General features: G+C 39.8%; 3 protein-coding genes across 5 annotated transcripts in view; 1 reads left to right on the top strand and 2 right to left on the bottom strand.

Annotated features, from left to right (window-relative positions):
* Positions 1-460: 460 nt before the first annotated feature.
* The window catches only part of Zdhhc8 (zinc finger DHHC-type containing 8), a 38,647-nt gene continuing 11,530 nt past the window's right edge, over positions 461-27,577 (bottom strand). The window contains exons 3-11 of one of the 3 annotated variants that reach the window (XM_017173700.3): positions 15,770-15,888; positions 15,549-15,706; positions 15,246-15,418; positions 14,876-15,070; positions 14,461-14,785; positions 10,406-10,659; positions 9,407-9,673; positions 4,345-4,583; positions 461-4,276 (exon numbers count right to left, since the gene is read on the bottom strand). In XM_017173700.3, coding sequence (XP_017029189.1) covers positions 3,249-4,276; positions 4,345-4,583; positions 9,407-9,673; positions 10,406-10,659; positions 14,461-14,785; positions 14,876-15,070; positions 15,246-15,418; positions 15,549-15,706; positions 15,770-15,888 — 2,758 coding nt within the window. In that variant the 3' untranslated portion in view covers positions 461-3,248. Of the gene's footprint in view, positions 4,277-4,344; positions 4,584-7,709; positions 8,131-9,406; positions 9,674-10,405; positions 10,660-14,460; positions 14,786-14,875; positions 15,071-15,245; positions 15,419-15,548; positions 15,707-15,769; positions 15,889-27,577 lie in introns of those variants that run through there. The other 2 variants (XR_001770865.3, XR_001770866.3) reach the window with 2 other exon arrangements.
* LOC108079380 (uncharacterized) lies at positions 5,503-7,223 on the bottom strand. Its single transcript, XM_017173701.3, has one exon. The coding sequence runs from the start codon at positions 6,879-6,881 to the stop codon at positions 5,616-5,618; it is 1,266 nt and encodes a 421-aa protein (XP_017029190.1). The 5' UTR covers positions 6,882-7,223; the 3' UTR covers positions 5,503-5,615.
* LOC108079381 (probable mitochondrial import inner membrane translocase subunit Tim17 4) lies at positions 25,745-26,609 on the top strand. The gene has a single exon (XM_017173702.3). The coding sequence runs from the start codon at positions 25,848-25,850 to the stop codon at positions 26,520-26,522; it is 675 nt and encodes a 224-aa protein (XP_017029191.1). The 5' UTR covers positions 25,745-25,847; the 3' UTR covers positions 26,523-26,609.

Raw genomic sequence — 27,577 nt, 5'->3', positions numbered from 1 at the left:
GCTATATAACGGACCGGATCGGACGACTATATCTTATAGCTGTCATAGGAACGATCGGAAAATTAGTAGAAACAAATTATAACTTTGTTGTTTTTCAACGTATAATCGTCTACTCTAAAATATAAGCTTATTTTATTACTTTAGTATTTTGTTATAAATTTCATAAAAATGGGACAACTATATCATATAGCTGCCATAGAAACGATCGGTAGATGTAGAGAAAATGTAAAGGTGGCAATGTAAAACTGTAACTTGCAAACTGTTAGCATAATAAGTATAGGTAACATTTAATGAAATAATAAAAATATAATAATATTATGACTGAAATTATTATTCCAATTTTAATATATTAAAATATATGATGTATATAATTTATAATGGGTTATATATATAATTATAATTACAATTATATGCACATATATTACAGATCCCAACACACCCATTTGAAAACATACGACTCTTGGATTTTTATTTGTATTGTTTATTAATTGCCTTGCTGTTTATGCTTGCTATTTGATTACTTGTCATATAATTTACAAATTACATAAGTATTCAATACAAAAAAACCATTTATGAGCTCCGAGGAAGGCCCGCCGAGGATCGATCTCCTCCCACTGGGCCTTCTCCCCGAGTCTCCGATTACTTTTTTCCCTTATTCTCGCGGGCAGGCAGGCAGGAAGGGGGGAAGGATATAAAGGTATACAAAAGACAAACGATTCGTGGGATTTTACACTAATTAAATTTTGGTATAAAAATCTAAAACAATTCGTTTTCATCCGTTTTTTCTCATTTTTGTTTTTTTGTTACATTTTACACATTACATTTTTTTCGTTTTAATTTCATTTCTTGATGCTTTTTTCTGTATTAATATTAAATATATATTGTTGCAAATTCATGAATTAATGTGTGTTAGCAAAAAACGCTTAAATATACGTGTATATACTCTATGTATACATATATATATATATATACTCTTGATCCGTGTTATATATAAGGTGTGCGAAATGAGTGAATGGCAGCGTTCGCTCTCAAGATCCAGCGTATAAATTTGAATTTAAGATTTACAATGTAAATGGATCGTATTTGTATTTTTGGCATACCTGCAGTAATATATATTTCTTACTCTTAATAATTCCCATAAAAACCTAATGGATGACTGGATACAAAAAAAAGTGCTGCTAGAGGGTAGCTGTTCCATTACTCATGTCGCACACCTTACTGGCATATAGTCTCTATACAAGTTGTGTGTTGATTCATGGGGCTAGGATCGGACTTGGGGGACTGATCTATCTCTTACACATGTATAATTCTCTGTTGTTACAGCAAATATATTATGTATCTAGAAATTTTGCCATTTTCATTACTTTTAGTTACAAATCAGGCAAAGTTGGGGAAAGAAAAAAAAAAATTAAAAATAAAATTGGGAAAAACAAGAACATGCATTTGAATTGATCTAAAGCACACACGCACACGCACACACAATCGGGGTATAAGAGCTAGATTCAATCTTAAAAACATAACAACAAAGTTGGAGCTGATCCGGATACACCTACACTTATAGACAGGACATTGGACGACATTCAGGATTAGGGCTTTTCCTATCCCTCCCTTCTGGTATTGTGAGTTATAAAGTCGAAGGAAAAAAATAAATATTATAAAATGAAGCGTGTGCTCGCAATATATCCCTCTTCGAATCAGTTGACTTCTGGACTGGGAGGTATGTAGTTTTTTAATAATAAAAAAAAAATGTTGAGGGGATTTTATTTACAGATATTGATATCTCTCGTCACGATTTCATATTTAACATATAATCTCTGTATTCTAAGCACAAATCGGTTGCTCCTTCGCCTTCGCCTCTATATACACAAATGACAAAAAATGTTATCTGCACCTCCTTTATCTATATATACATAATATATGGCATAAATAGTTGTATAAATTTATAGACTAATGGTTAAGCACAGACACACGCAAGCACACGGCACATACACACACATACAGAGACACAGACATTACATTATTTGTATGTTTTTTTTTGTGTTTTTTTTGTTTCTTGTATATTTGCTGTCTTACAAATCTTTTGTTTTTTCTCTTTTTTGGCAATTTTCAAGTTGATTGCAAAGGGTTTCCATATATGTTGTTGTTGTTTTGTGTGTACTAGGGACGTATATCGAGAGAAAGAGCCCGTTATTATATATCAAAAAAAGTATAATAATATTTGATAAATCAAATTTATTAAATATCAAAAAAATCGCATTTAAAGTTTAAAATATCGATATTATCTCTCTCTTCTTTGCGATTATATATATTGGTCCGATATATCCCACAGAATATCGATTTAACGCACATATATCGCATTTTGCTTTCAATATCATATTGATTATAAAATAAACTTTGATAAATCAAATTTATGAAATATCGAAAAAATCGCATTTGAAGTTGAGAAAATATCGATATTATAAAAGATCGTCTCTTTTTTCACGATTATATTGGTCCGATATATCCCACAAAATATCGATTTAAAGCACATATATCGCAGCGTTAAAAGATCGATTTATGCATCGATAAATCGATATTTGTTGACATCCCTAGTGTGTACTATATAATTTATATATTATAGATATAGCGTCGGTTTGTTCGAATGTCGAGAAATGAAACGTCCAATTTGTCAATTTCTCAATTTCCTTATTTTTCTTTTTCGTTTTTTCATCATTACAATTTCCGTTCTTTATTTTGTTTTCGTTTTGTGTTACCAAATATATAAAAAGCATTCAATAATTTTGGTTCAAGAGGGGTTTTAAAAAAATATAAGAAATAAAATTAAAACATGTTAAAACAAAGAGCATAAAATATTACATAATAAAATTACTTAAAAAGGTAAAGCAACAGCACAACTGGGGGGGGGGGTCTACCTATCATTATATACACATTCAACTCGCGTAAATAATTCTCTCGGCCGCAATCAATCAATCAATCATTCCTAGTCCCTAGAAGAAGGTTGAAAACTTGCGTTTGTTCTGATTCTGGTTCTGGTTCTGGTGGTGCGGATGGTGATGGTGCTGCTGCTGATGGCTAGTGTTGCCTATGCCATTGCCCATGGGCTTCAGTGGCAATACAGGAACGGAGGCATAGGCAGCCGGCTCCAGCTGCGGATTGTACAGGTGTCCCGCCGGGGCTGTTGTTGTGACCGCAGCTGCCGGTAGATTTTGACTGGCAGGCGGCATCAGGAGCACGGGCACCACCACGGGTTATACGGAGATCTCATAGTTCATGTCATAGATGCTGGCCCTATCCGGCGTACCTGAGTTCGAGCTGGAGCTGTTCTGCATTAGGACACCGCCCGTCGCCTGCTGATTGCTTGCCACTCCACCGTTCTGCTGCTGCTGCTCCAGTGATTGCATCTCCATGGAGTCGGTCATCTCCAAAGCCCGCACAAAGCTCATGGGACGCGTCGGCGTTTGTTTTCTCTTAATCTGTGGCGAGGGCTGCGTCTGAAGATTGCCAACTCCTGCATTGGGATTGGGTGGGAAGACAGCCACGCCACCGCGTAAGGCGGGTTGATATCCTCCTCCTCCTCCTCCGCCTCCTCCTCCGGTGGATGGATTACTACTGCCCGTCACGCTCGCCAAGCTGCCACTGCTGCCTGCTGTTCCAGCTCCACCGCCATAGCGCATTATGTAGCTCTGACCCGCTCCCGATACCTGCGGCATGGTGGTGGGACTCGTTGGGTTAGAGCGATGATATGAGGCTGCCGCTGCTGCTGCTGCTGCCGCCGCGGCCTGTTGTTGCTGCTGCTGCTGCTGCTGCATAGCGTAATCCTGCAAACGCGAGTGCGTCATGATCAGTGGATGGGCTCCACCGCCTGCCGTTATGTACTGGGCATGCGGCATCACCCCCGCGCCGGAGGTTCCGCTGCTCGACAGCGTGCCCGCACTACTGCCTATGCCGCTGCTGCTGACCACCTGCTGCTGCTGCTGCTGCTGTTGCTGTCCGGCGGAACTGGTAAACCCGGGCGACGTGTCCTTCCACATGTAGACACCACGCTGCGGACTACCGGCAAGCTCTCGTATGTTGTCGACCGTGTTGTTGGACCGCGCATAGGAAAGTTCTCCGCCGCCGGCCACACCAACCCCGCCGGCTCCCTGGCGTACCAGTTCGCCCTCGGAGAGAAAGCGCCGCTGCGGACTGCCGCCATAGGCGGCCTGTGCCAGAGCGGCGTGCTGGGGATGCGCTGCATGTACCGCCGCCGCCTGCTGCTGCTGTTGCTGTTGCAGAGCTAAAAGGATATATATTAAGATAATATTATTATTATCTAATATTTGGTGGATAAGAGAAGGCACTCACCCTGCTGCTGCTGATGCTGCATGAGAGCGCGCTGCTGCTGGAAGAGCAACTGCTGCTGCTGCTGCTGAATGCTGGGCGCCTGCGGATGCTGTGGCGGCAGGCCGGTTGTGTATTCGTAATAAGCAGCCGCTGCCGCTGCCACCTGTTGCTGCTGCTGCTGCTGCTGCTGGGCCACCGCCTGGGCATTGAGACCGATAAAGTCGGGACGTCTCGGCTGGGTGGGTGTGCCCGGGTTCGATCTGCAGGGTATATATCATTCGGATATTAATAATGGTTTGATTTCATGCACAGACTTAAGCATGCCGCGTCAGCAAGAGAGAGAGAGAGAGAGAGAGAGAGCAAGCACCGAAGCTGCTGCAGCGTTAACTTCTAGGTGTTAGAACTTAACAGCTTGGTTAACCCACGGTTAGACAAACGATATCGATATCGACAGATGAGCGAGCAGCAGCGAGTAGATATAATATGTGAAAATGTGAAAATTATGGCCTCAGTGCAACCAGTAAAACGAATGTTAAAACAGGGATTAGAACCGAACGCAGTTAGGAGTGAGAGACTCAGTTATCGAGTCAGTTATCGACACTAAAATAAGTTTGCAGACTGTACTATACCTTCGATTAGGTTAAGACGCACATAAACAAGAAAGGAGGGTAACTTTGACAAGCCAATGTTTGTATACCCTTTGCAATTGATTTACCAAAAAGGGTATAAAAATGTAATAACTAGTCAAAAATGCCATTGACTTTGACCCTCAGAGGCGTATTTAAATGTAAATATTTATTTTAGATGCTGATCTAAAATATATATGATTTATGGGGTCGTAAATAAGTCCTACACTGCGTTAAGGCTTCTGAAAGAAATTATAATACCCTGCAAGGAAGGGTATACAAATACTTTTTATTAATGTATGACTAAGTTTTAAATTTAATGTGTTAATTAGACATTTTTAAACTTTAATTAGATATTAAGTTCTGAATTAAAAATCGTAATTTCAAGGGGATTGATTAGATATACATAAATACACATTCATTCCCATCATTATATAATCAATTTCTATTGATATATTTGTCTTTTCCTCGTTTAACAATGGCAACTTTAATTACTGGAGCTCCCAAGGTTATCGGATAATTAATTAAACCAACATTTATGCCCCAAGTTGAATGAATTAATCTAATAATTGATTTTTATTAAATTATTGAACCCACCAACACGACAGGAGTAGCTTTTGTGGGAGATGGAAAAACGGACGCGATGGAAGGACCTTCGACTGGACGTTAACGATGCCGTCTAAAGGCACCGACACCACCGCCACCCAGGCCCGTGGTAATGGTGCCCAGGAGTCCACTGTTAGCCACCCGCTGCACAAACACAACCACTGTGCGCGGCACATCTGAGCGCACCACTTGGACCAGCATGTGCAGCATATTGACCACACAGTAGAGCAGGGCGCCGGCAATGATCAGCGGCGCCAGGACAAGCTTTGTCTGCACCGAATATCGGGACGTATCGTCCAGGTCAAAGAACTCCCATAGATTCGAGTGGCCAAGAAAGCGTCTCCGCAGGCCCACCACCTGGTTCTTCAGCCAGCTGAAGTACCAGCAAAGGAAGTAGAGGGCATGCGAGGCTATGCAGCCGAGTACCAGGCCGGCCAGCGTTATGTAGTCCATTTTGGAGGGCATTCCGCCGCCGATGGTAGTAGGGATGACCATGGCCGGCGGCGGGTCCAGGCCACTGCCATTGGCCACTTCCTGGCGAGCCGTCTTCATCAATGATTGAGCAAACATCAGGCGTTGCTTGGCGCCATAACCCCCATCGTTGGAAAGCCTTGGAGCACTCGAAGTGTTGACACCGTTTTGCAACAGCTGCTGGCTGTGGTACTGCTTTCGACCCTTGCCCAGATAATCCTCATTTCGATCCTGATGCTCCATTTCATGGTTCAACTCCTCCTTGACTTTTGTTCGGCTGGGATATTTCGGAGTTCTTAATAAACGTGACCCCGATTCTGATATGCCTGCCGTTGATGATGGGTTGATCTTGGTCTTGGCAGGTGACATCATTTGCACCTTACTGTTGCTCCTGTTCATCCCCGTCAATCGCACGCTGTTCATCCTATTGGAAGGAACCGTCTTCTTCGGATCCGAACGCCAGCCATTATCGCCGCCAGCACTCTCGTGGGTGGCCATGTCGATGATGGAACTGTTGCCGCCACCCCGCATCCTTAGTTCGCCGCTGCTGCCGCTGGCACCGCCTGACATCTTCAAGAACTGATCCTGCTGTGGCTGCTCCCGCCGCCACCGCTGCTGCTGCCGCTGCTTCTGCTTCTGCTGCTGTTGCGGAGTCAAGGGCATCAGACCGTTGGTCTCGTACTTCATCCCATTGAAGCTGAATTGGCGGCGAGTGCGCAACTGTGGTGCGGTGGCCACCGGTATGGGTAGCGTTTTCCCCAACAAATTCAGCGACTCTTGCCGGCCCGGCGGACGCAGGTTGCTGTGGCTGCTCCTTCTCTCCTGGCACTGATGCGGACGCAGCAATGTGCCCATGTCGTTTGTGGTGGAATTCGTTGTTGATCGCCTCACAAGAAATTTTGTAAATTGCTAAATTCCCTCTATATTTCCCCCAATTAATCTCCCTCTAAATCCTTGAAGCTCTCTGCAATATCATTGAATCCTCCTTGGTTTTTCGTTTCGATTTCTTTTTGGATTTGACAAAAGTCACTAAAAAGAGGGCTAAAACCGTTGATTGCCGAAAATTAAGAAATTTCTACTAAAATTTGTCTGATTTTGTTCTGTTTCCAAACGTGTCTTTTCAGAGAGCTCAACACCTTTAATTTCGCCTGATATATACGATTGAATTTTGTGTGCCTGACACATCTCGATTGTCAGTTTTGACAGCTCGGATTGGCCAGATTACTTGGATCCTCTACTAAATATTACTGTTGCTTATGTCTAGATTTTAAAGTTTAAAATTGTATAAATCAATGCTAATGTAGTTTTAGTTAATACATCGATAGCGTCTTCCCAGAGCCAACGCTAAACCTCCTGTTAACATAACAGACAGTTGGAATGAAGTTCGAAATGCAGTTATTTATGGAGACCGCACCATTATGTTCGAGAAACAACAATATATATGAGAGGATGCCGCAGAATGGAAGAATGGAAATAGTGGATAAGTCCTAAACCGCTGGTTAAATGGGCCGATATATGTATGTTTTAAGAGAGGTGAGAAAAAGTGGTTAAAGGCGGGCGCAAAACAAAAACGGCAACTGAAAAAAAAAAAATATGAACGAAAACGAAAAACGCTAAGAACGGAAGAATGAAAGCGGAACAAAAAGAAAGAAATTGAAACGAAAGAAATGAAATCAAACTCACCTCGCGCGGCGGAAAGAAAGTAGAAGAAGGTGCTTAGTAGAAGGTCTACACTGTTTCGATTCACGGTTACGCGGTTTTTGGACTCTAGAGGACTTCCAGTTCAGGTTATGTAGATTTCAGGCGGAAAGGAGCGAAGGAGCGAACAAAAGACAGGACTCCCCTAGGCATTTCGATATCATTTGATCCTTGTCGGTCTTAACTTAGTCATACAGCTATACAGTTACCTACGACATTTCATACTTAATCTTTATTTATTTCTCTCGATTAGCAGTTACTTATCACTTATTCGTAGTGCTTAGTTTTGTTTCTTGGGTTTTCATTGCTTGTTGTTGGACTTTCTGTTTGTTTTGGTCTTTCGTTTTTAGTTATATTTTAAAGCTAAGTCTAGGAATTAGTACTGTTCTCAGAATTTGAGTATTGACTAAGCAGCGACAAATAAATATATATCACGTTTAAAGAAGGAAAAAGAAAAGGTGGGAAAAATATAATAATTAATTAGTTCATAAGGTGTGTGTGTATGTGTGTATGGATACAGATAAATCATGATGGAGAAGAGGAGCTAAACCAAAATGAGAACGGGAGCTAACCAGTGCTTCTTTGGATGAAAGGAACAGGCGGCAAAGTGCAACAAAGAGAGGGAACAGGGAAGCCAGGTGGTTGACCCAGGCCATCTCTTTCGCATTCGAGGCGGACTACTAGCCTACTTGCTTCTTTCCACTAAAGTGAAGTTCAGGGCCAAGTATGATATATTGACCACAAATCCAAGGTCGTTATCATCCATCAAAAACAGAAATTCAATGATGAGCATTTAACAAGCAGGAGCAGAAAAGCACCTTACGCAGCAACACAAACAAGCCAGACTTAAGGCGTGAGGTCTTATTTAAAAACAACAAAAATGAAGCACAGGCAACAACTAAAGCTTAAACACTCTAAGAAATCCACGCAAACAGACATAGCATTGCTTTACCATCTTAGAAATATATAAAATATATCAATAACATAAAATCCGATATGATTTATATACACGTTACCTCTGGAATATCGATAAAACCAATATATCGTAAACTTTAATTTATTGAAATTTTAAATATCCCAAACAAAAATTCCATTCAATGTTAATATATAATATACATATCATTATTTGTCTGCCTTTTTATTTCAATTTATTTAAAAATCGAAATATTAAACGAAATATCGATTTAACATATATATATTGAAATATTAAACAAACTATCGATTTAACACACATCTATCGAAATATCTCTATTTGAAAATATGAATATTGAAGAGAAACTGAACAATAAATAAGCCCTAATAAAAATTAGTATTATTTTACATGACTATTAAAAAAATATATATATATGTATGAATCAAATTAAAAAAGGAAAATTAAAAAAAAAAACTGTGGCATTGTAAGCATAAATCGACTCTGGCTCAAATCAATCCCTAGAAATTTTAATAAAATAGTCTTATATATACTATAAAGTTCAGCCCCCAAAGCGATTCAAAGACAACATAATACCGCACTAAATCCGTGCTACTTGGGCCAACGCGTTCGAAGGGGTTAACAGCTACGGAAGCGAAAACATCAACATCAAGAACAAATAACAACAGAGCGGGGGGCGCAGAAGGTGGGTGGGATGCCATCATGAAAGGAGGTGGCGCATCGAAGGCGGTCAAAGCGGACACACACTCACCTTCGCACTGGACTCGCCATCACCAGGGGCGTGGCCACGCCCAGCGGCTTGATCCTTTGCTGCATGGTAGGCGTAGCCGTGGTAGCGGCGCTGCGTTGATTTTGTGCTGCCACCGCCGCCGCCGCTGCTGCCGCTGCCAGGGCCTGTTGCTGCTGCTGTTGTTGCTGCTGCTGCGAACCATTGACACCGACGACACTGTAGCCAACGGGAACAGGATGATCCGGCGAGAGGGCGTCGCTCGTATAGCCGCGCTGTGGATCCAGACCCCTGGAAGGAAATGTCAAAGATGGTATGATAATTAAAGCCGGAAATAAAAAAGTTTAAGGATATGGATATAGGGATACATAGATATATTTTGACCCTAATAAGTAGAAAAGCCACAGTCATGGACATGGTTTTTTGAAATGTTTAGAAAATAAAACATATTAAAAAGTGCTGAAGGCAAAATGTTGCTTGGAACATGCTGAGCAACAAACGAATGAAGACAAATGTTGCTAGCAACCGCAGTTGTTGTCAACATAAATGTAGAAGTATTAAAAGGTTAAGGATAATGCTGCGCAATATCCGAGTGGAAAAGTTGCTAGGAACATGCTGCGCAACATCCGAATGAAAAGGTTGCTAGGAACATGCTGCGCAACATCCGAATGAAAAGGTTGCTAGGAACATGCTGCACAACATCCATATGAAAAGGTTGCTAGGAACATGATGCGCAACATCCCATTGGAGAAGAATGTTGCTAGCAAAAGCTATATTACTTTCAAAACAAATGTAAAAGTATAAAAAGGATATATTTTTAGATTAGAGAGTATATATTTTAGTAGTTAGTTATTCTATAATAAGCTGCACTCAATGGCCATATATCCTCTCCTTTAACCAATTAATTTTTAGGTTAAATAATGCATTTGGAAAAGTCTCCCGGAAATCGTTAGGATACTCTCGTATCTTCACATTAATACCCACATTAAATATATATGATGATAATGGGGTTAATTAGCTCACCTGGGCCTCGCGTGCGGACTGTGACGCGGGTGGTATAGCCGTATGTGACGTGGGGAGTCACCTCCACCACCGCCACCGCCGGCTCCTCCGCCTGTGGAAATACTGCCATTTAGTCCGCCGGCATCGCTAACCTGCGGCAGGTAAAAGCTGGTCGAGTTGTGGCGCTGCAGCGGCGGCGTTGGTTCGCAGTCTTGGCTCTGGGAGGCGGGCGGCGGTTCTAGGTCCGTGTCGGAGCACTCACGTCCCGGCGAGAGCTGCGAAAGGTATCGGGTTATCGGAAAACGAGCAATTAGTCATCGATTGGCAGGCTCTTAAGTGGTGTAAGGATGAGATTGACACAGACTTAGACCTATATTTAGTTGCAATATAATTTCAAAAAAAAAAAAAATAAATAAAAATAAAAAAACAAGGACGTAAGGGGAAAACAAAAGATAGAGAGAGAAAATAACAGGACTGCAGGGGAGGTTTATCGATTTCAAGGATTTATACAAAATAATCAATATGGTAATTAGGTAAAAAAATTGCAATCCAAAGATATTAGTTAAGAATTATATTTATTACGATAAAAAAAGTATATATCCTAGGGCAACATCTAGAAGATCTTGGGCAATCATTAAAATGTATTTCTCAACATTGAAATCGATCACATCCTTTGAAAGTAAGGGCCAAAAAACAGTTAAAGAACCGAAATGAGACAAAAAAACGAATGGAAAATTAACAGAAGACAGGACAAATGAAGGGGGTATGTATGTAGGTGGGGGATTAATTGAATTTATTTATTAAATTTTATTTTAATAAATCGGTTTTGTATTTTATTGAGGGATATGGGTGTGGGATGCCCCCTCAGCTAATTGTGGCTTAATGCAGACTGTGTCGTAAAGTGGAAGCACTTTCCGCAAAGTATTTAATTTTAGAATTCAGAATCAGTCAGAAAAATGAGTGTGGAAAAGAGTAAAACGGAAAGGTAAACAAAAAGTGAAAAGCACTGCAAAACAAGGTTTTTCGAAAAATAATACCAAATGTGAGAAGTGAAGAAACTGAAGTTCTTAAACATTTTTGGTGTTTGGAAACCTTGGAAATTGTATGAAAATGTATATTACTCTTGGCCGAAAAGTGCTAATGAAATTATTTCCTTTAAATTGTAATCATTCGAATTAATTAATTAATTAAGAGTGACAGAAGGTAGAAAGAGAGAATACGAGAGAAGAGGGCAAAGGGCAAAGGAGGGAGTAAAAGTATCATAATGGGACCACAAATTAAAAGGATCAATCCTTCAGGGCAAACAATCAATTCCATTCAATTATTTAAATAATAAAGGAACCATAAAATTATAAATAATTTAGGTAGATTTTTAGGATTTATTTTATTTTTCTTTTTTTTTAAGATATCTTTTACCTTTCTCGGTGCTTGCAGTAAGTGTAGAGTTTTTGCTTTTGTTTTCTTTTATCATTTTTTTTTCTTGTGGAGATGCGACCAATTCTTTTCGATATAAGTATGTATGCTATATACTTCTATATATATATATATATATTTATGTAAATATATACTGATATATAACGACAGCTCTGGGCAGATATACAAACGATATGTACGCAGCAACGGAAACGGAAACGGAAAAGAGGTTAAGGTGCCCAGCAGTTGAAAGGAAACAAGTCAACGAAATATAGCAAAAATGGCAAATATAATTCAATTTATATAGCGAAAATAATAGAGGGGAAATCTGCAACTGATAATGCCCCAAACTGCATGCAAAGTGGAGGGTTTTACTGGTTAAGTTGGTCGGAAATCCCAAAAATAAAGCATCAACTAATTAGGAAACTAAAGGAGATATTCAGTTATTAAATTTAAAAAAAGAAAAAATTCGATCCGTAACCACAAATAGTTTTTGTTAGAGCTTTAAGCAGAGGTATTAAGTTTTAATGAAATACTAGAGCTCTCGAAATATTGATACAAATATCGATAAATCGAACTTAGGATGTATACCCTGAAAATCGATATTCTGGGATATATTTCTACATATAGAAGAAGTATTAGATTTACGGAAATATTTCATAAATGCATTTAAATTGTTGTCTATTTTTCTTTCTTATATAATTTTTATAACTTGTTTTAATTTAGTTTTTAAAGACAGCTAAATTTATAAATTGGGCTAAAAAACTCAAAAATACAGAAGAAAAATTGATTTATTTGATTTCTTGTAATTCTTTCGATATAAAATCGATGTATTGAATCCAGTCAATATCGATATTTTGCTTTTCGGCATATTCTAAAAAGTATTCAAATCCTTTTCTTTTCTGTAAATATAATTTGTATAAAATTACTTGAGGTTAGGAGGAAAATAATAACTTGATAGCTGGAAAAACACATTGATTTTCTTTATAAACATATAATACATTGCTCCTATTCTAACTGTTTTGGCCCACAGAGTGTTCACTGTATTTACAGATAGCCCAAGGACAGGAAGACAGTGGTTAGGTCTTTCGAGTGTGCTTTACTTACACTAAATGTGATTGTGGCTGTGCATCATTTGGCTTACTTGTCCTTCAATTAAATGGGCGTGGCACTCACTAACTAACCAACTAACTAACTTTTCCAACACCCTTTGTGTGGGAAATCGGTAGAAGCTCGGGGAAAATAATAAAACAGCAAATGCAGCGGATAAAAAAGGAGGATATAAGAAGCCGTGGCAGCCAAAAAAGTTTTGCAGTGCAAAGGAAAAGCGGGGGGAGATATGAAGGATGTGTGTTTGTGTGTAAGAACAGCTGGGGAAAAGCGGAAAAACTTTTATTCCACAACAACGTCAACGGCAACAACAACAAGAGTAACCATAATAATAATAATAGTAATAATAAAAGGGAACAACGACGAACAACACAAAGATACTTGAGAGATTTCTCACTCCCTTCTGTTCCATTTACATATTTATATATGTAGCTGGTTCTTCTTCTTTTTTCTCTCTGTATGTCATGTGTTATATATATATACTTGGTATATGGTTTTATATTTATATCGACTTTGTTGTTAATTAGTCAAAGCATTAAGCGGAGGCTAGTTGGCGGGGTTCGGCGGGGGCAAAGGGCGAGGGGCTATTATGGGATTTACAGCAAATGATAAATCATATACGAACGAAATGAGCAAATGAAAATCGAGAAGGAGAACAACAACAACAACAAATGGTACCAAAGTATATGGGGAAAAGAGCAACATAGAGAGAGAGAGAGAGAGATACAGAGATGAAAAGGTAATCAAAAGGGAAATATTGTTTACATTGAAGCGGAAACGGGAAAATGAAGACAAAACAAAATCAAAAACAAAAACAAACAACTGTTAGCTATTACAATTACAGTTAAGTTAACACAAATTACAATTACAACAACATTAACTAAGCCAACAACGATAACAACAACAACAACAATAACATCTTCAACAAGGACAACAGGTGGCGCCAGCAATCGATCAATGGGAAATTGTTGAAAACTCCATTTTACTTAATTTCGTATTGTTTTTAATGTTTAACAAATTAAAATTATATTTTATTTATAAAGCTAAGTATTAAAGAGTTTTATTTTTATATTACCACAACTAAAAAGGTTTTAAAAGTGTCATAGAAAATGTTGTTGACTTTAAATAGTGTGCGAAAACTTTATCAGGATTTAAAACATTGCGTTGGATACTTTTGGACGAGTATTCCAACAATTCCAAAAGCATTATTAAAAAAAAAAGATCTTTTATTTTATTATAATTATTATTTTAACATTTACCTAGACACAATTTTACTTAAATAACAGATTATTAAATATTTCTTTCATCATCTTGAACTTTTAAAATATTTAATTTAAATGAATTTAGTTTTTAGTTAATAGCATTTAATTTTGTAGAGACTGACTGCTGGTTTTTTTGCCACCTGCTGCTCGCACACACTATTAGGGGTATTAGATACAATAGATATAGGATACATAGATATATGTAATAGGAATCTGAGTTTAGCAAATGCTTCGCTTTTCTCTATGATTTTTGTGTATTTTTTTATAGCAGAAATCTTGTTGTTTACCCACCTTACTGTAAAGCGTTGTGCTGCCCGACCGCTGATTATAACCATTGCCCTCGGCCATATAAGTCTTTACCTGAATTCCGCGCTTCTCGCGACTCGCGTCGTAGAAGGAGCGTGGTGAGTATTGCACCGCAGTGCCGCGCATACCGCCACCGCCGGCTCCGTTTCCGCCGCCGCCGCCACCGCCCTGTCCGCCGGGCACGGCAGCGGTACCATTACCGCCCGCTCCGCCGCCCGTTTGCTGGTTGCTCCGGTCGTTACAGATCGTGCTAATCGGCGTACTCTGCGTCTGCGACCGCCGCGAGGTGTACTTCTTCGGGTTCAGCAAGCTGCAAAGGTTAAAATAAATAATTAAAATAATAATTCATTCTTAAATTTATATATGTATATGTATATATTTCTATCCCATCAACACTCACCTGGGGTACTGCGGTCCGAATTGGGTGTAGCAGCAGTTGTGCCAGCAACCGCGCGAGAACGGATTGTAGCCGCCCTTGAACTTTCCGGTGACCTGCTCGTTGGTCGTCCGACCCCGCGACACCAGCACCATGTGAAAGCCGGTCAGGCCGAAGATGGGTATGGCCAGTATAGTCACTAGGCCCATCAGGATCATGCTATATAAGGATGGAGTTAAGCTAAACCAAGGCATTACATTTAAAATAATATTTTCCTATAAGTAAATATCCTTGGAAAATCACTTCCAAAATCGACAAGAAAAATATACATATATATATAAATAAAATATATGTAAAATATTCATTGTATTGGTTTTGCTTGTGAAAAGGATACGCGACAATGGGCGCCGTGTCCTTGATATTGGGCATTATCTTCAGCACGTAGACCAAACACAGCGAGAAAATACTCAGCATGTGAATGGAGAGTGAGACGAGGAAGAAGAAAAAGAACCTATAGTTCCGCCTGCCGATGCAGTTGTTGACCCACGGACAATGATGATCGAAGGTCTAAAAGAAAAGTCAAATGGTTTTCATTAACATCAAATAAAATCTTCTGAAGTCTAGACACTTTTCTTCCCCATTTTAGATACTTCTTGTATTTCTTTCTATATATAAACATTGCTATTTAGGGACTCACCTCTATGCAGTGATTGCAGACAGAACAGTGGGAGCAGCGTGGCGGGCGGTAGAACTTGCAGGTGACGCACCACTTCATCTTGACGGTGATGCCGTTGATCTCGGCATTCTTGTAGAGCGGGGCGCGTAGCTCCTCCTCGCAGTCTTCGTCGGGCGAGGCTAGAATGCAGTAGAGTTTAGGCCGTGACGAGGGCGCTGGTCCCTGCTCAGCACGCTACATACCTTTGGGGATGATGCCCGGGTCCATGAAGGTGGCCAGCGTGAAGTTGGCCAGCACGAAGAATGTGATAACGCCCTGGTAGGCCAGCACCCATGGATGGCTCTTCACATAGTACTGGCAGCTAAATAAAAATATAGATAAAGAATATATATCATTTAACGAATGGCAATCTAATTATTAAAAACAATCACTTTTGATAATTAAAAAAGAGAAATATTATATTTTTAATATATCGATATTGTATCGATATATATTTACATATTTTAATTATATAATTGGTTAATGCTTTTAAGGAATCAATTTGTGTACTATAATTCTGGTTTCTATTTGATATTTCGGTTCGATATATTCAGTAAAATGTTTTTATATATTTTTTTCGATAATATTAATAGCTTTATATATTTTCGGTATAATAATATATTTGATATATTTTATCGATAACATAACAGATTTTTCCTGTCGATATGCATTCCTACCTCTTATAAAATCTAGTTTTTATCATTTTAGACTTATCTTGGCTGTACTAGTTCGTCTAATGAAATTATATATTAAATATAATAAGACACAAACTATTATAATACAGCATTCCCATGTGATTAGTGCCTGCTTAGAACAGGTTTAACTATGTCACGTTGAAACACAACACAATTTACTGGCGCCAAAGTGGTTCAGAAAACTGGGTTGCCCTTAGCTCTTATGGCCATGTGAGCTCCTTACATAACCCATACGTAATAACGACTACAGGCCAGAGGCCTGATTAATTTCACAAGCCGAAGAACTGTGTGACGACAAATTTGATGGGTCCTGCAATCAGCCTTACGGGGGCATTTCATCGGCGTTCGTGCTCCATGGGTGTTGTTTGTGCTGCCTGTCTGAGAAGGCCGAAAATCGCTTGAAAATCCCTCGACCACATTGTTGACCATTAAACTAGAATGGGGGGGGGGGTAAAGGGCTGGCCGACCAGCAAGAATTCAACGATCCAAGGATTCCTCCAGGAGGCCAGAAGCTAGCCAGCCCGCCCGTTGTGTCGCCGCAATCACTTTAGAGTCTGCTGAACCGGAACTGTTTTGTTGGTTGAAACCAGGCCCTTTCCTACACTCCAACTTTTGCCAACTCCTCATACATATAGCTAGATATATATATGTATAGGTAGAGTATGTGTGGCTATGGCCAGGGCCATCTCACCACAACTAGACCCGCATTGGAATCAAAACGAACTGAAACCGACCAGCGCCCTCGTCACGGCCTAAACGGAATGCTAGCCGAACCTTTAACCCTTGCGACTCTCCTACACAATCTGGAATATTTAATTTAATAAGTAACCTAGGTATTTAAGCCATTAAATATTTATAGAGATGGCTTTCGTTATGTAACATAGATGTATTCATTTATATATATATATATATAAGATATATCTACTCATTTGCTTTTCATCGCAATAGATGGTTAAAATATCCCTCTTTTTTATAAAACTTTTTCACAACTTCCCCTTTAAAGAGTTCACTTCTTATAGCCTGATTTATTATGCATATTCGACAGTGGAACATCATGGGTTAAGGTAACCACAACAGACCAAGACTCTTGTTGTTGTTGTTGCTGCAGGCAACATGGAGAGCAGCGAACGATATACACGTGTCCTTTAGCCCATTTCCATTTCCGTCTGTCTTCGAGCTTTGGTTTTCCCTCCGCTTTTCCTTTTTCCCCTCCGTTAAGCCCGTGTGATGCATTTGCAATGATGTGCGGAACTTTCTACTGGTTTCGGTTTACGGTCGGGCTTCTGTGTTTACGGGTTACTTAAGGTGAATGTATTACTTTCTTCCGGCATTTCTCACTGCATTACGGTGTCCTCTCTTTGCCTGTCTCTGAGGGCAAACCGCAGTTGCATTCTAATGGATAAACTCATCCCTAATGCAGCCATCACCATCATTATCCTCATCATCCTCATTTTCAAGCTCATCATCAATCTGCACGTCGTTTTCTTTTTCAACAAAAAGAAAATCTCCTCATTGCCCTCATCGCTACAGTGGTCACTTGACCAAGGTTCTTGGGGTTTGTTCTTCTTTACTTGAAAAAATTAATAATAATAATTTTTTTTTTATATATCTGTGGATATTACAAACTCGTTAAAATATGTTCAGGATTCTGTATAGAAAGAAACCCAAATTTAAACAAAAACATCTCTTAACAAGGTAAAATAAAAGTGTTCTGTTATTAATAATGAACTATACATTTAATTGAAAATACATAATAAATTTTACCTTAAAAAATTCAAGCTCTTTTCAAAACAAACAAAAAAAGAAACCTCCTAAAGAAGTAAGACAAAAGTGACGATTGCACCTTCTAGTCCCAAAAATGTGTGATATTATATAATGAATAAAATATATATAATAAATATATTTCAATATATAATATTTATAATTTATATTATGTTAACCAAAATTAAATTACATTTGAATTGTTAACTACTTTCTCATTAATTATCATGCAGACATTTTTCCAACTAGTGCCGATGACAATTACAATTTTTGAAATCATCTGAATTTTTCCCAGATAATTTTTAGTTCACGTTTATATAGCAATGGCCTAGCGCACACTCTAGGTACCTATCGTTACTACGCGGACGGCTGTCCGCAGTGTTTAGATTCTAAGAAAGTTCCCCATTTGCACTGTACTGCTGTAGTGCCATAATTTAAAATTCCATCCAGCCCTTCACAGAATTTTAATTGGCAGAATGACCTCTGACTGTCAGTTTTTCCTTTCCATTTTTCTATACATTCTCCATTTATTTTAGCTGCCTGTTATTTTCTCACTCTCGGTCTCTGGACAATTGCCTGCAGCCGAAGCTTTTCCGAGTAGCAGAAAAGCGGAAAAGCAGCAGCAGGCAACAGCACAGATTTCCAATGCTCGCTCATGGCGATTGCACACAAATGTTCACACCTCTGCTGGCCGTAAATGTATCTATGTATCTCTGCCGCTATCCGTATCCGTATCCGTATCTTTATCTGCAACAGAGTCTCAGGATGTTGGTTTTGCCTCTGGTTTTGATTTATTTTGCAGCTTTCTTCTTATCGCATTTTTCCCCAACTCTCACACAGTTGCAACAAAATAAAATTCCATCTCTAGTCTGTCCTCCTATCTCCCATCGCCTCCACTGGCATTTGCATAGAATTTTCAGAATGCAAATAAAACTCAAATGAAACGACTTTCAGCACGTGCCGGGGATTTATGTTAATCGTTTCGAGACAAAGCAGAAGGGAGCATACGGAGCAGAGGTGGAAAGGGCTTACAGAAAGAAAAGTGCAGAGAAAAAAGGGAAAAACCTCAAGAATCTAACGAGAGCTGAGCTTCGGCGGTCGGAGTAATTAATTAAACTGACATTTATTATGAACTGCCCAGCCACACCTAATTAAACGCTGCCTCGCTTAATGCAGTTTCTCGAGTTTCAACCTCACACCCAACTCCCCAGACTTGGATAGATACATTATCCAAGAGCTAGATACTATGCACACACAGTTTGTGCTGCAGTAACAAGAACTTGATACAGGTTTTTGGGTGATTTCAAAAGAAAACTCATAATACCCAAACGCATCTCATATCGCCCAGACGTTTATGACTTTAAATTAAACAAAGAAACAAATGAAATATTTAATTACAGCCGCCACCAACAGGTTCATCGCGTAAACATTTAGCCATGTCTAAACAGAACTTGGATTGCACGAAACAACAAACACACCAAATAATAATAATAATAACAGTTGGTCAATGCTAATGATCGGACAGCGAATATTTTGCAAATGTGCAGGAATCTGAATTCTATCGACTCGCATCGAATATCACATTGAAGAGTCACCTCCATCACGACACCAAGACCAAGCGGGCAACGTGGTTGCCATACTTAAAATATAGTAATAGATGGATTAAAATATATACAAGTATTCATATAGAAGTACTGATGGAGCTCCAGGAATGGAATCTCGGGGGTCATATCTGAGGGCGATCTCTAATCTCTGGGCTGACGCTCGATTGCAAGTCAGGTGTGCGGGGACACATACATGTATATACATACATATATATAATACATGTACTTGTTTGCTTTACTTTTCAATTTAGCAAAAATGTTGCCGAGTCCTGGGAGGGAAATCGGTTTACATTTATGCAAAGTCAGGCGGAAAGTGGGCGGCACAGCGAGATGGAGGAGAAAGAGTTGGCCCAGAAATGGGAAAAATACAAAATAAATAATAATAAGGAGGACAAAGTGACGGGCGACAGGCTCGGCTCGGCTGGCTCTGTTTGCCTCAAGGATTTGCGCGCCGCTTTCTTACGACAAATAATTCATTCCACTCTCTGAAATTGTGACTTAGTGGGTGGGAAATCGGAAACTAAGAAACTGCGGATCTGGGGCGAAGTAGCAAATCAAATTAGAGACTGACAGGACCGCAACAAGGACAATAAACACTCGCATATATGTAGCGTTAAGTCACTGAAGCCTAAAGCCACCCAACCACACTTCCCTACATCCCACACCACCCACATCCCACACTCAGGATGTGGTTGACTTCAATTAGGGTTTGGCGCCATCAAATTGAAACAAATTGCCAGAGAAAACAAATGAACAGCGCTTTGCATTGATTGAAATATAATTTCAGAGAAAATCGATTTTCTATTCAATTTCTTTGAATCAAAGCTATCATTTATAGCTAATGTCATGGGTAAATATGTGGCGGTAATAAATAACCAAATTGAAGGTTATCCCATTAAAAAATATGTACTAGACTTCTCAGGTGTTTTTAGTATAATAAGCTTGGTTTGCCCCCCTGTATCTTACTCCCTGGTTTATTCCCTTAAATCGATCCATTCTGGCGTCAATTTCAATTTAAGTTTCAGCAGAGTTTAAATATTTTATTTACTGCTGCACGGTAATGTCAGTTTCCTGTCACCCCTGCCCCTCCGCTCTCAGCGATTTTGCATCAATGTGGCATTGTCAAGGTGAAGGAAACTCTGTGGGTGACCTGCTACCCGCTACCCACAGCCACCCACTGCCTTTCCACCGGCAGAAGTTCACCCGCTGCGCTGTGTTAGGGACCAAAAACGCCAACAACTTTGGCGTGCAGCCTTTTTCCAAGAGCATTTCCGGAAAAGCGAGAGGGTTTGATGATACACTGGCAGGAAATTGAATTCCTATGTTTCCACCAAGAAGGAGAGCCTGAACGTATTAGGAGCCCTCTGGCAAGATGTCACATTCAGGCGAAATGCGACAAGTTTATGGAACTTGCTCCCCTCATTCCTTTCTTTTCTCCTTCACCTTGACATGAAGATGGAAAGTCAAATGTGGGAAAGGGTGGAAAAGAGGGACTAAAAAGTAGGGAAAGGCGGCACACACACACGTGAGAGAGGTCAACTGAAAACCAACCGCAAAAGCGATTTCGATCGGCAATTAATTGACTTGACACATTGACACCTGCACACAGGTACAAGCACATGCAGATGTCAGATTATTTATAAATATGTATATTTTATAAAATGAATTAAAATTATATTCACGGAGCCCCTTAATATAAATAATTGCTGAGCTAGACATAAGCCATAACGTAACGCACCGACCTCTATAATGTTTTTTATGGCCAAAACTAGGCGAGGCAACCCACTCGCCTCTATGGTTAAAAAAAAAATAAAAAGCGGAAAAAGCGAAGATAATTTCGCATTTGATGGCAGCTGCATTAATTAAAGACTCGGAAAAATGGCAGTGCTTTTATGCGTCAAGCTAGAACAGAAAGCCAACCGATTTCGTACTGTTACTGTGCTACAAGAATGGGGTTTAAATAGTTATTACTTCAATATAAATGCAAGCTTTATAATTCAGCACAGTGGACTTTGCCCTGTTCTTGTATCGACAGCTAGAGGATTCCTGGAACTCCATAATCAGTGGAGCTGCCACCGGCAGTATATTGTCAGCCCGCAATGGCATTCGGGGCCATGGCCAACAGTGCCATTGTGGGTCTCCTCGTTTTGGTCCTGATTGAGGGAGCTGGCGCGTTAGTGGCTCGCATACGCAGACGAAGGAGGTGCCACCGCAACCGTAACCATCGATGTCCAGACAAAACCGCAGCCTGCCCAATGGGAGCCAGCCGATTTCGTGGCAATGGATCCGAGTTCGAGTCGGAAACTGAGTCCGGACTTCGGAGGTGTCAGTTGCCTTGGCAGGTCAGGGTTCGAAAGGGTGTTGGAAAGGTGCCGTGAATACAGAGACACAAAGGCTGGAGAGGGACTGCTAACTGATGGACCTAATCAAGCTGGCCGAGATTATCTGATAATACCCAGAGCTGTTTTTTTATATGTGAGTTTTCGTCTGCTGATAGAGCGGTATGGCAAGTCATTTTGTTAAAACCAATGTATATTTTTAGACTGTCTCATAAAAGACCATATAATATTTTAGAAACTAGTTTTAACTATATTTTTAAGGATTCTGTTTTTTTTTTTTAATAATATTCTTTGGCCTAGCAACTTTAATTTAACTTAAAGCTTATATTTTCACCCCAATAAAAATTAGTTATTGTTCATAAAAGCCCTCATATCTGTTCCTCAATTTTTGTAGATTAGTGTTTTTTTATGGTTTTTTTTTTTTTTTTTTTTTTTTTGCGACTATGACGAAAAGCTAGAGAATCGTTGCTGTCGTCACATTAGTCCCTCTATGCCTCGCACACCACACACACACACACACACACACAGGGTATAAAAATATCCTACTATCGCAAAAAACAAAAACCAACAAAAAAAAAAAAAAAGAGAGAAATAGAAATATAGTGGCCAGAGCTGGGGGCAGCATTAGTCATCAGCAGTCGCGTACAAAAAAGACTCGGCAAAAAAAAAAAAAAAAAAAAAAAAAAAAAAAAAAAAAATGAGGAGGAAAAAGGAAAGAAATTCGAAATGTACAAAATATGTGCTTCGACCATGGGCAGCCGTCGCCTCGACTTTGCCTCTGACTTATCTATGGGGGCTCTTTTCCCTTCCCCTTCCCCCTCCCTCGTTTAGTCTCTTTTTTACTAGACATGTACATATGTGCCTGTCTCATCCGCATACTAGCAACACTCGGGAACAAAATAATATAATTTACAGAGTTTACAGCTAGACAAATGTCAGCCCCTTTGTGGGATATATACTATCATTATGCATCATAATAAATAATATATAATTTTATAATATATTATCAGCTGCTAGGATGAGCTGTTATTATTTACACAGAAATCTTCCTTATAAGTTAGATATTTTTTTAAACAGGCTTTTATTACACATAAAATACACAAAAGAATATTAATAATTTGGATATGTTGTAACATATTATTAACCATACAAAAACTATATTTTACTGGCTTTTGGCTATAATTTCAAGAATTCCAAAAAACACAAAATTTAGCTTATAAAACACTTTTCAACTTTATTATATGAAATTAAATTTTATAAACTCTATTTTTAATTATTTACCTATAAATACATGAAATAAAATTTTATAAAATGAATTTTTATGTTGCACTTATTTATATACAAAATTAAACTTTATTACATTTATTTTTCCATCCTTTTAAGTAGACCCAAGCCCTTTGATGCTATTATCTTAAGCTCCACTGCAGTTGGCCTCCAAAAGGCGTTCTCCCATGCGACCCGATAATAGGTGCCAACCGATAAGCAGGCGTTAGTGGGTTAAAAGGGGTGCTTGCTGGCGGGGGAGAGGGCAGCTGACAGAGGCATCATTATGAGGTGCCATGGTTCGTTATTTAATTTTCGTTTTTGCCACACATCCGAGGCAGGGTAAAGTGCGAAGAAGGTTAAACGGCATGGGCTTTTATCAGTCTTTTTTCTTGTCTCCTCGTCTCTTTTGCTCTAACTCTCTCTCTCTCCCCCTCTCTCTTGGCTGGTTTCTATTTTCCGCAAAATTAGCGATAAACGAATCAATTGCCCTTTAACTGGGAAATCGACCGGCGATAACACGGTTTTCAATGCCGGCTGATACCTTCGGTGCTTATTCATTTCAAGACAATTGTTATAAAAAATATTTTCAGGTGTATCGCCACTCTTTTTTCAGTCGTTTATGACTTTAAATTAAACAAAGAAACAAATGAAATATTTAATTACAGCCGCCACCAACAGGTTCATCGCGTAAACATTTAGCCTTGTCTAAACAGAACTTGGATTGCACGAAACAACAGACACACCAAATAATAATAATAATAACAGCATCGAATATCAAATTGAAGAGTCACCTCCATCACGACACCAAGACCAAGCGGGCAACGTGGTAATAGATGGATTAAAATATATACAAGTATTCATATAGAAGTACTGATGGAGCTCCAGGAATGGAAACTCGGGGGTCACATCTGAGGGCGATCTCTAATCTCTGGGCTGACGCTCGATTGCAAGTCAGGTGTGCGGGGAAATAATCCAGTCACATACATGTATGTGTATATAATATGTATATAATACATGTACTTGTTTGCTTTACTTTTCAATTTAGCAAAAATGTTTGCCGAGTCCTGGGAGGGAAATCGGTTTACATTTATGCAAAGTCAGGCGGAAAGTGGGCGGCACAGCGAGAGGGAGGAGAAAGAGTTGGCCCAGAAATGGGAAAAATACAAAATAAATAATAATAAGGAGGACAAAGTGACGGGCGACAGGCTCGGCTCGGCTGGCTCTGTTTGCCTCAAGGATTTGCGCGCCGCTTTCTTACGACAAATAATTCATTCCGCTCTCTGAAATTGTGACTCAGTGGGTGGGAAATCGGAAACTAAGAAACTGCGGATCTGGGGCGAACTAGCAAATCAAATTAGAGACTGACAGGACCGCAACAAGGACAATAAACACTCGCATATATGTAGCGTTAAGTCACTGAAGCCTAAAGCCACCCAACCACACTTCCCTACTTCCCACACCACCCACATCCCACACTCAGGATGTGGTTGACTTCAATTAGGGTTTGGCGCCATCAAATTGAAACAAATTGCCAGAGAAAACAAATGAACAGCGCTTTGCATTGATTGAAATATAACTTCAGAGAAAATCGATTTTCTATTCAATTTCTTTGAATCAAAGCTATCATTTATAGCTAATGTCATGGGTAAATATGTGGCGGTAATAAATAACCAAATTGAAGGTTATCCCATTAAAAAATATGTACTAGACTTCTCAGGTGTTTTTAGTATAATAAGCTTGGTTTGCCCCCCTGTATCTTACTCCCTGGTTTATTCCCTTAAATCGATCCATTCTGGCGTCAATTTCAATTTAAGTTCCAGCAGAGTTTAAATATTTTATTTACTGCTGCACGGTGATGTCAGTTTCCTGTCACCCCTGCCCCTCCGCTCTCAGCGATTTTGCATCAATGTGGCATTGTCAAGGTGAAGGAAACTCTGTGGGTGACCTGCTACCCGCTACCCACAGCCACCCACTGCCTTCCCACCGGCAGAAGTTCACCCGCTGCGCTGTGTTAGGGACCAAAAATGCCAACAACTTTGGCGAGCAGCCTTTTTCCAAGAGCATTTCCGGAAAAGCGAGAGGGTTTGATGATACACTGGCAGGAAATTGAATTCCTATGTTTCCACCAAGAAGGAGAGCCTGAACGTATTAGGAGCCCTCTGGCAAGATGTCACATTCAGGCGAAATGCGACAAGTTTATGGAACTTGCCCCCTCATTCCTTTCTTTTCCCCTTCACCTTGACATGAAGATGGAAAGTCAAATGTGGGAAAGGGTGGAAAAGAGGGACTAAAAAGTAGGGAAAAGCGGCAAAAACTCACACACACAAACCGCAAAAACGATTTCGATCGGCAATTAATTGTCTTGACACATTGACACCTGCACATAGGTACAGACGGACCAGGACAGTGCGTTTCATGAGTAACAGTATAATATAAACATTAACTTATTTTAAAGAAACAGCTAAATAATTACGGATAGGTATTTTGTTACATGTTACACACCCAACCCTTGATATTCCAGTCGAATCGATCGAACTAGATCGTCACAAACTGGGAAATAATTTTCACAACACACTCTCTTTCACACGTACCCAGAAATTGGGAAACAATACATAAATGGAGTACAACCGACAGCCGTGTCCCATCCGGATTGTGGAGGACTGTGGCTGCGCCTTCTTGATGGGCACCCTAGGCGGAGGGCTATTTCAGTACCTCAAGGGCTTCCGTAATGCTCCATCTGGCCTGGTGCGCAGCATCTACGGTGGCATTGACTCCGTGAAGATGAGGACACCGGCTGTGGCCGGCAGCTTCGCCATTTGGGGCGCTACCTTTAGCACAGTGGACTGTGCCCTGATCTCGTATCGGCAGCGCGAAGATTCCTGGAACTCCATAATCAGCGGAGCTGCTACCGGCGGTATATTGTCAGCCCGCAATGGTATTCGGGCCATGGCAAACAGTGCTTTTGTGGGCTGTCTCGTGCTGGCCATGATTGAGGGGGCAGGGGCGGTAGTGGCCACTATTTACGCAGACGACGGGAGTGAAACCGCAACCATAACCATCGATATCCAGACACCGCCACAGAGGGCCCAATGGGAGCCAAACGATTTCGTGGCCATGGATTCGATTCCGAATCCGAAACCGAGTCCAAAAGAGTCAGTTTCCCTGGCAGGTCATCACTCAACCGTTGAGGGTTTCGAACGGGTGTTGGAAAAGTGCAGAGAATACAGAGATGCAAGACCAGGCGAGCCACGGGCTCTGCTGGACCTAATCAAGCTGGCCGATATTATCTGACCACCTGCATCCCCAGATCTGTGTGCTTTCTGTGTTAAATCAATCTTTGTTTTCCCCAAATATATTCATGTAAATCGGCGTCCAGTACTTCCCAATGTTTTTTTCCGTTCTTGTCTTGGTGACAATTTCAAGTAATTTTGATCTGAATGTTTAGAGTGAATGAAAGTCAATGGGTTTAACTATTTGGCCTCCAAAGGCGGGTTTCCCCAACCGATAAGGGGGCCTTAGAGGGTTAAAAGGGGTGCTTGCTGGCGGGGGAGATGGCAGCTGACAGAGGCATCATTATGAGGTGCCATGGTTCGTAATTTAATTTTAGTTTTTTCCCTTATTCGAGGCAGGGAAAAGTGCGAATACAATTAAACGGCATGGGCTTTTATCAGTCTTTTTTCTTGTCTCTTTTTCGCAAACTGTATCTCTCTCTGGCTGGCTGGTTTCCATTTTCCGCAAAAATTAGCAATAAACGAATCAATTGCCATTTTACTGGGAAAACGGCCATTTGTCTGCTAGCGATAACACGCTTTTCAAGCTGCGTATTCATTTCAAGATAATTGTTACAACAGTATTTGCAGGTGTATCTTAGCTGGGTTTCTTAAGCTTTTGGGCCTCATTTATTGGACTCTGTCTTGAAATAAATATAGATTTAGGCCTGTTTACATCTGTTTTATGAATAAAGCAGCTTGGTCAACAAAGGAAATATATATATATTTTTTATTATTTGAATAGTTTGTAGGTGCATTATTGGAAACTGACGCAGTCACATGCAAACACATCAAAACAGTTTCCTAATTTGTAACTTTTTAATTGCGAATTTCTACCGAAACTTGTTACAATAGAAAAAGCATTACACAAAAAATATATATATAATTTTCTGGGATTAACTTAATTTCTGACATAAAATTTATTACTTTTGTTCAATAATTAAAAATATAAATTACTCTGAATGTCAAATATTATTTTCTTATTTGTAATTTAGAGTGTTTTAATTTTACTTTAATTCTACAAAATTCTACAAAATTCTCTCTTGTTTTAGGCAAACGCACATCATTTATCCACAG

This window comes from Drosophila kikkawai, chromosome X (assembly GCF_030179895.1).
Source record: "Drosophila kikkawai strain 14028-0561.14 chromosome X, DkikHiC1v2, whole genome shotgun sequence".
NCBI classification, from domain to species: Eukaryota; Metazoa; Arthropoda; class Insecta; order Diptera; family Drosophilidae; genus Drosophila; species Drosophila kikkawai.
This window is presented reverse-complemented; position numbering and strand designations above follow the sequence as displayed.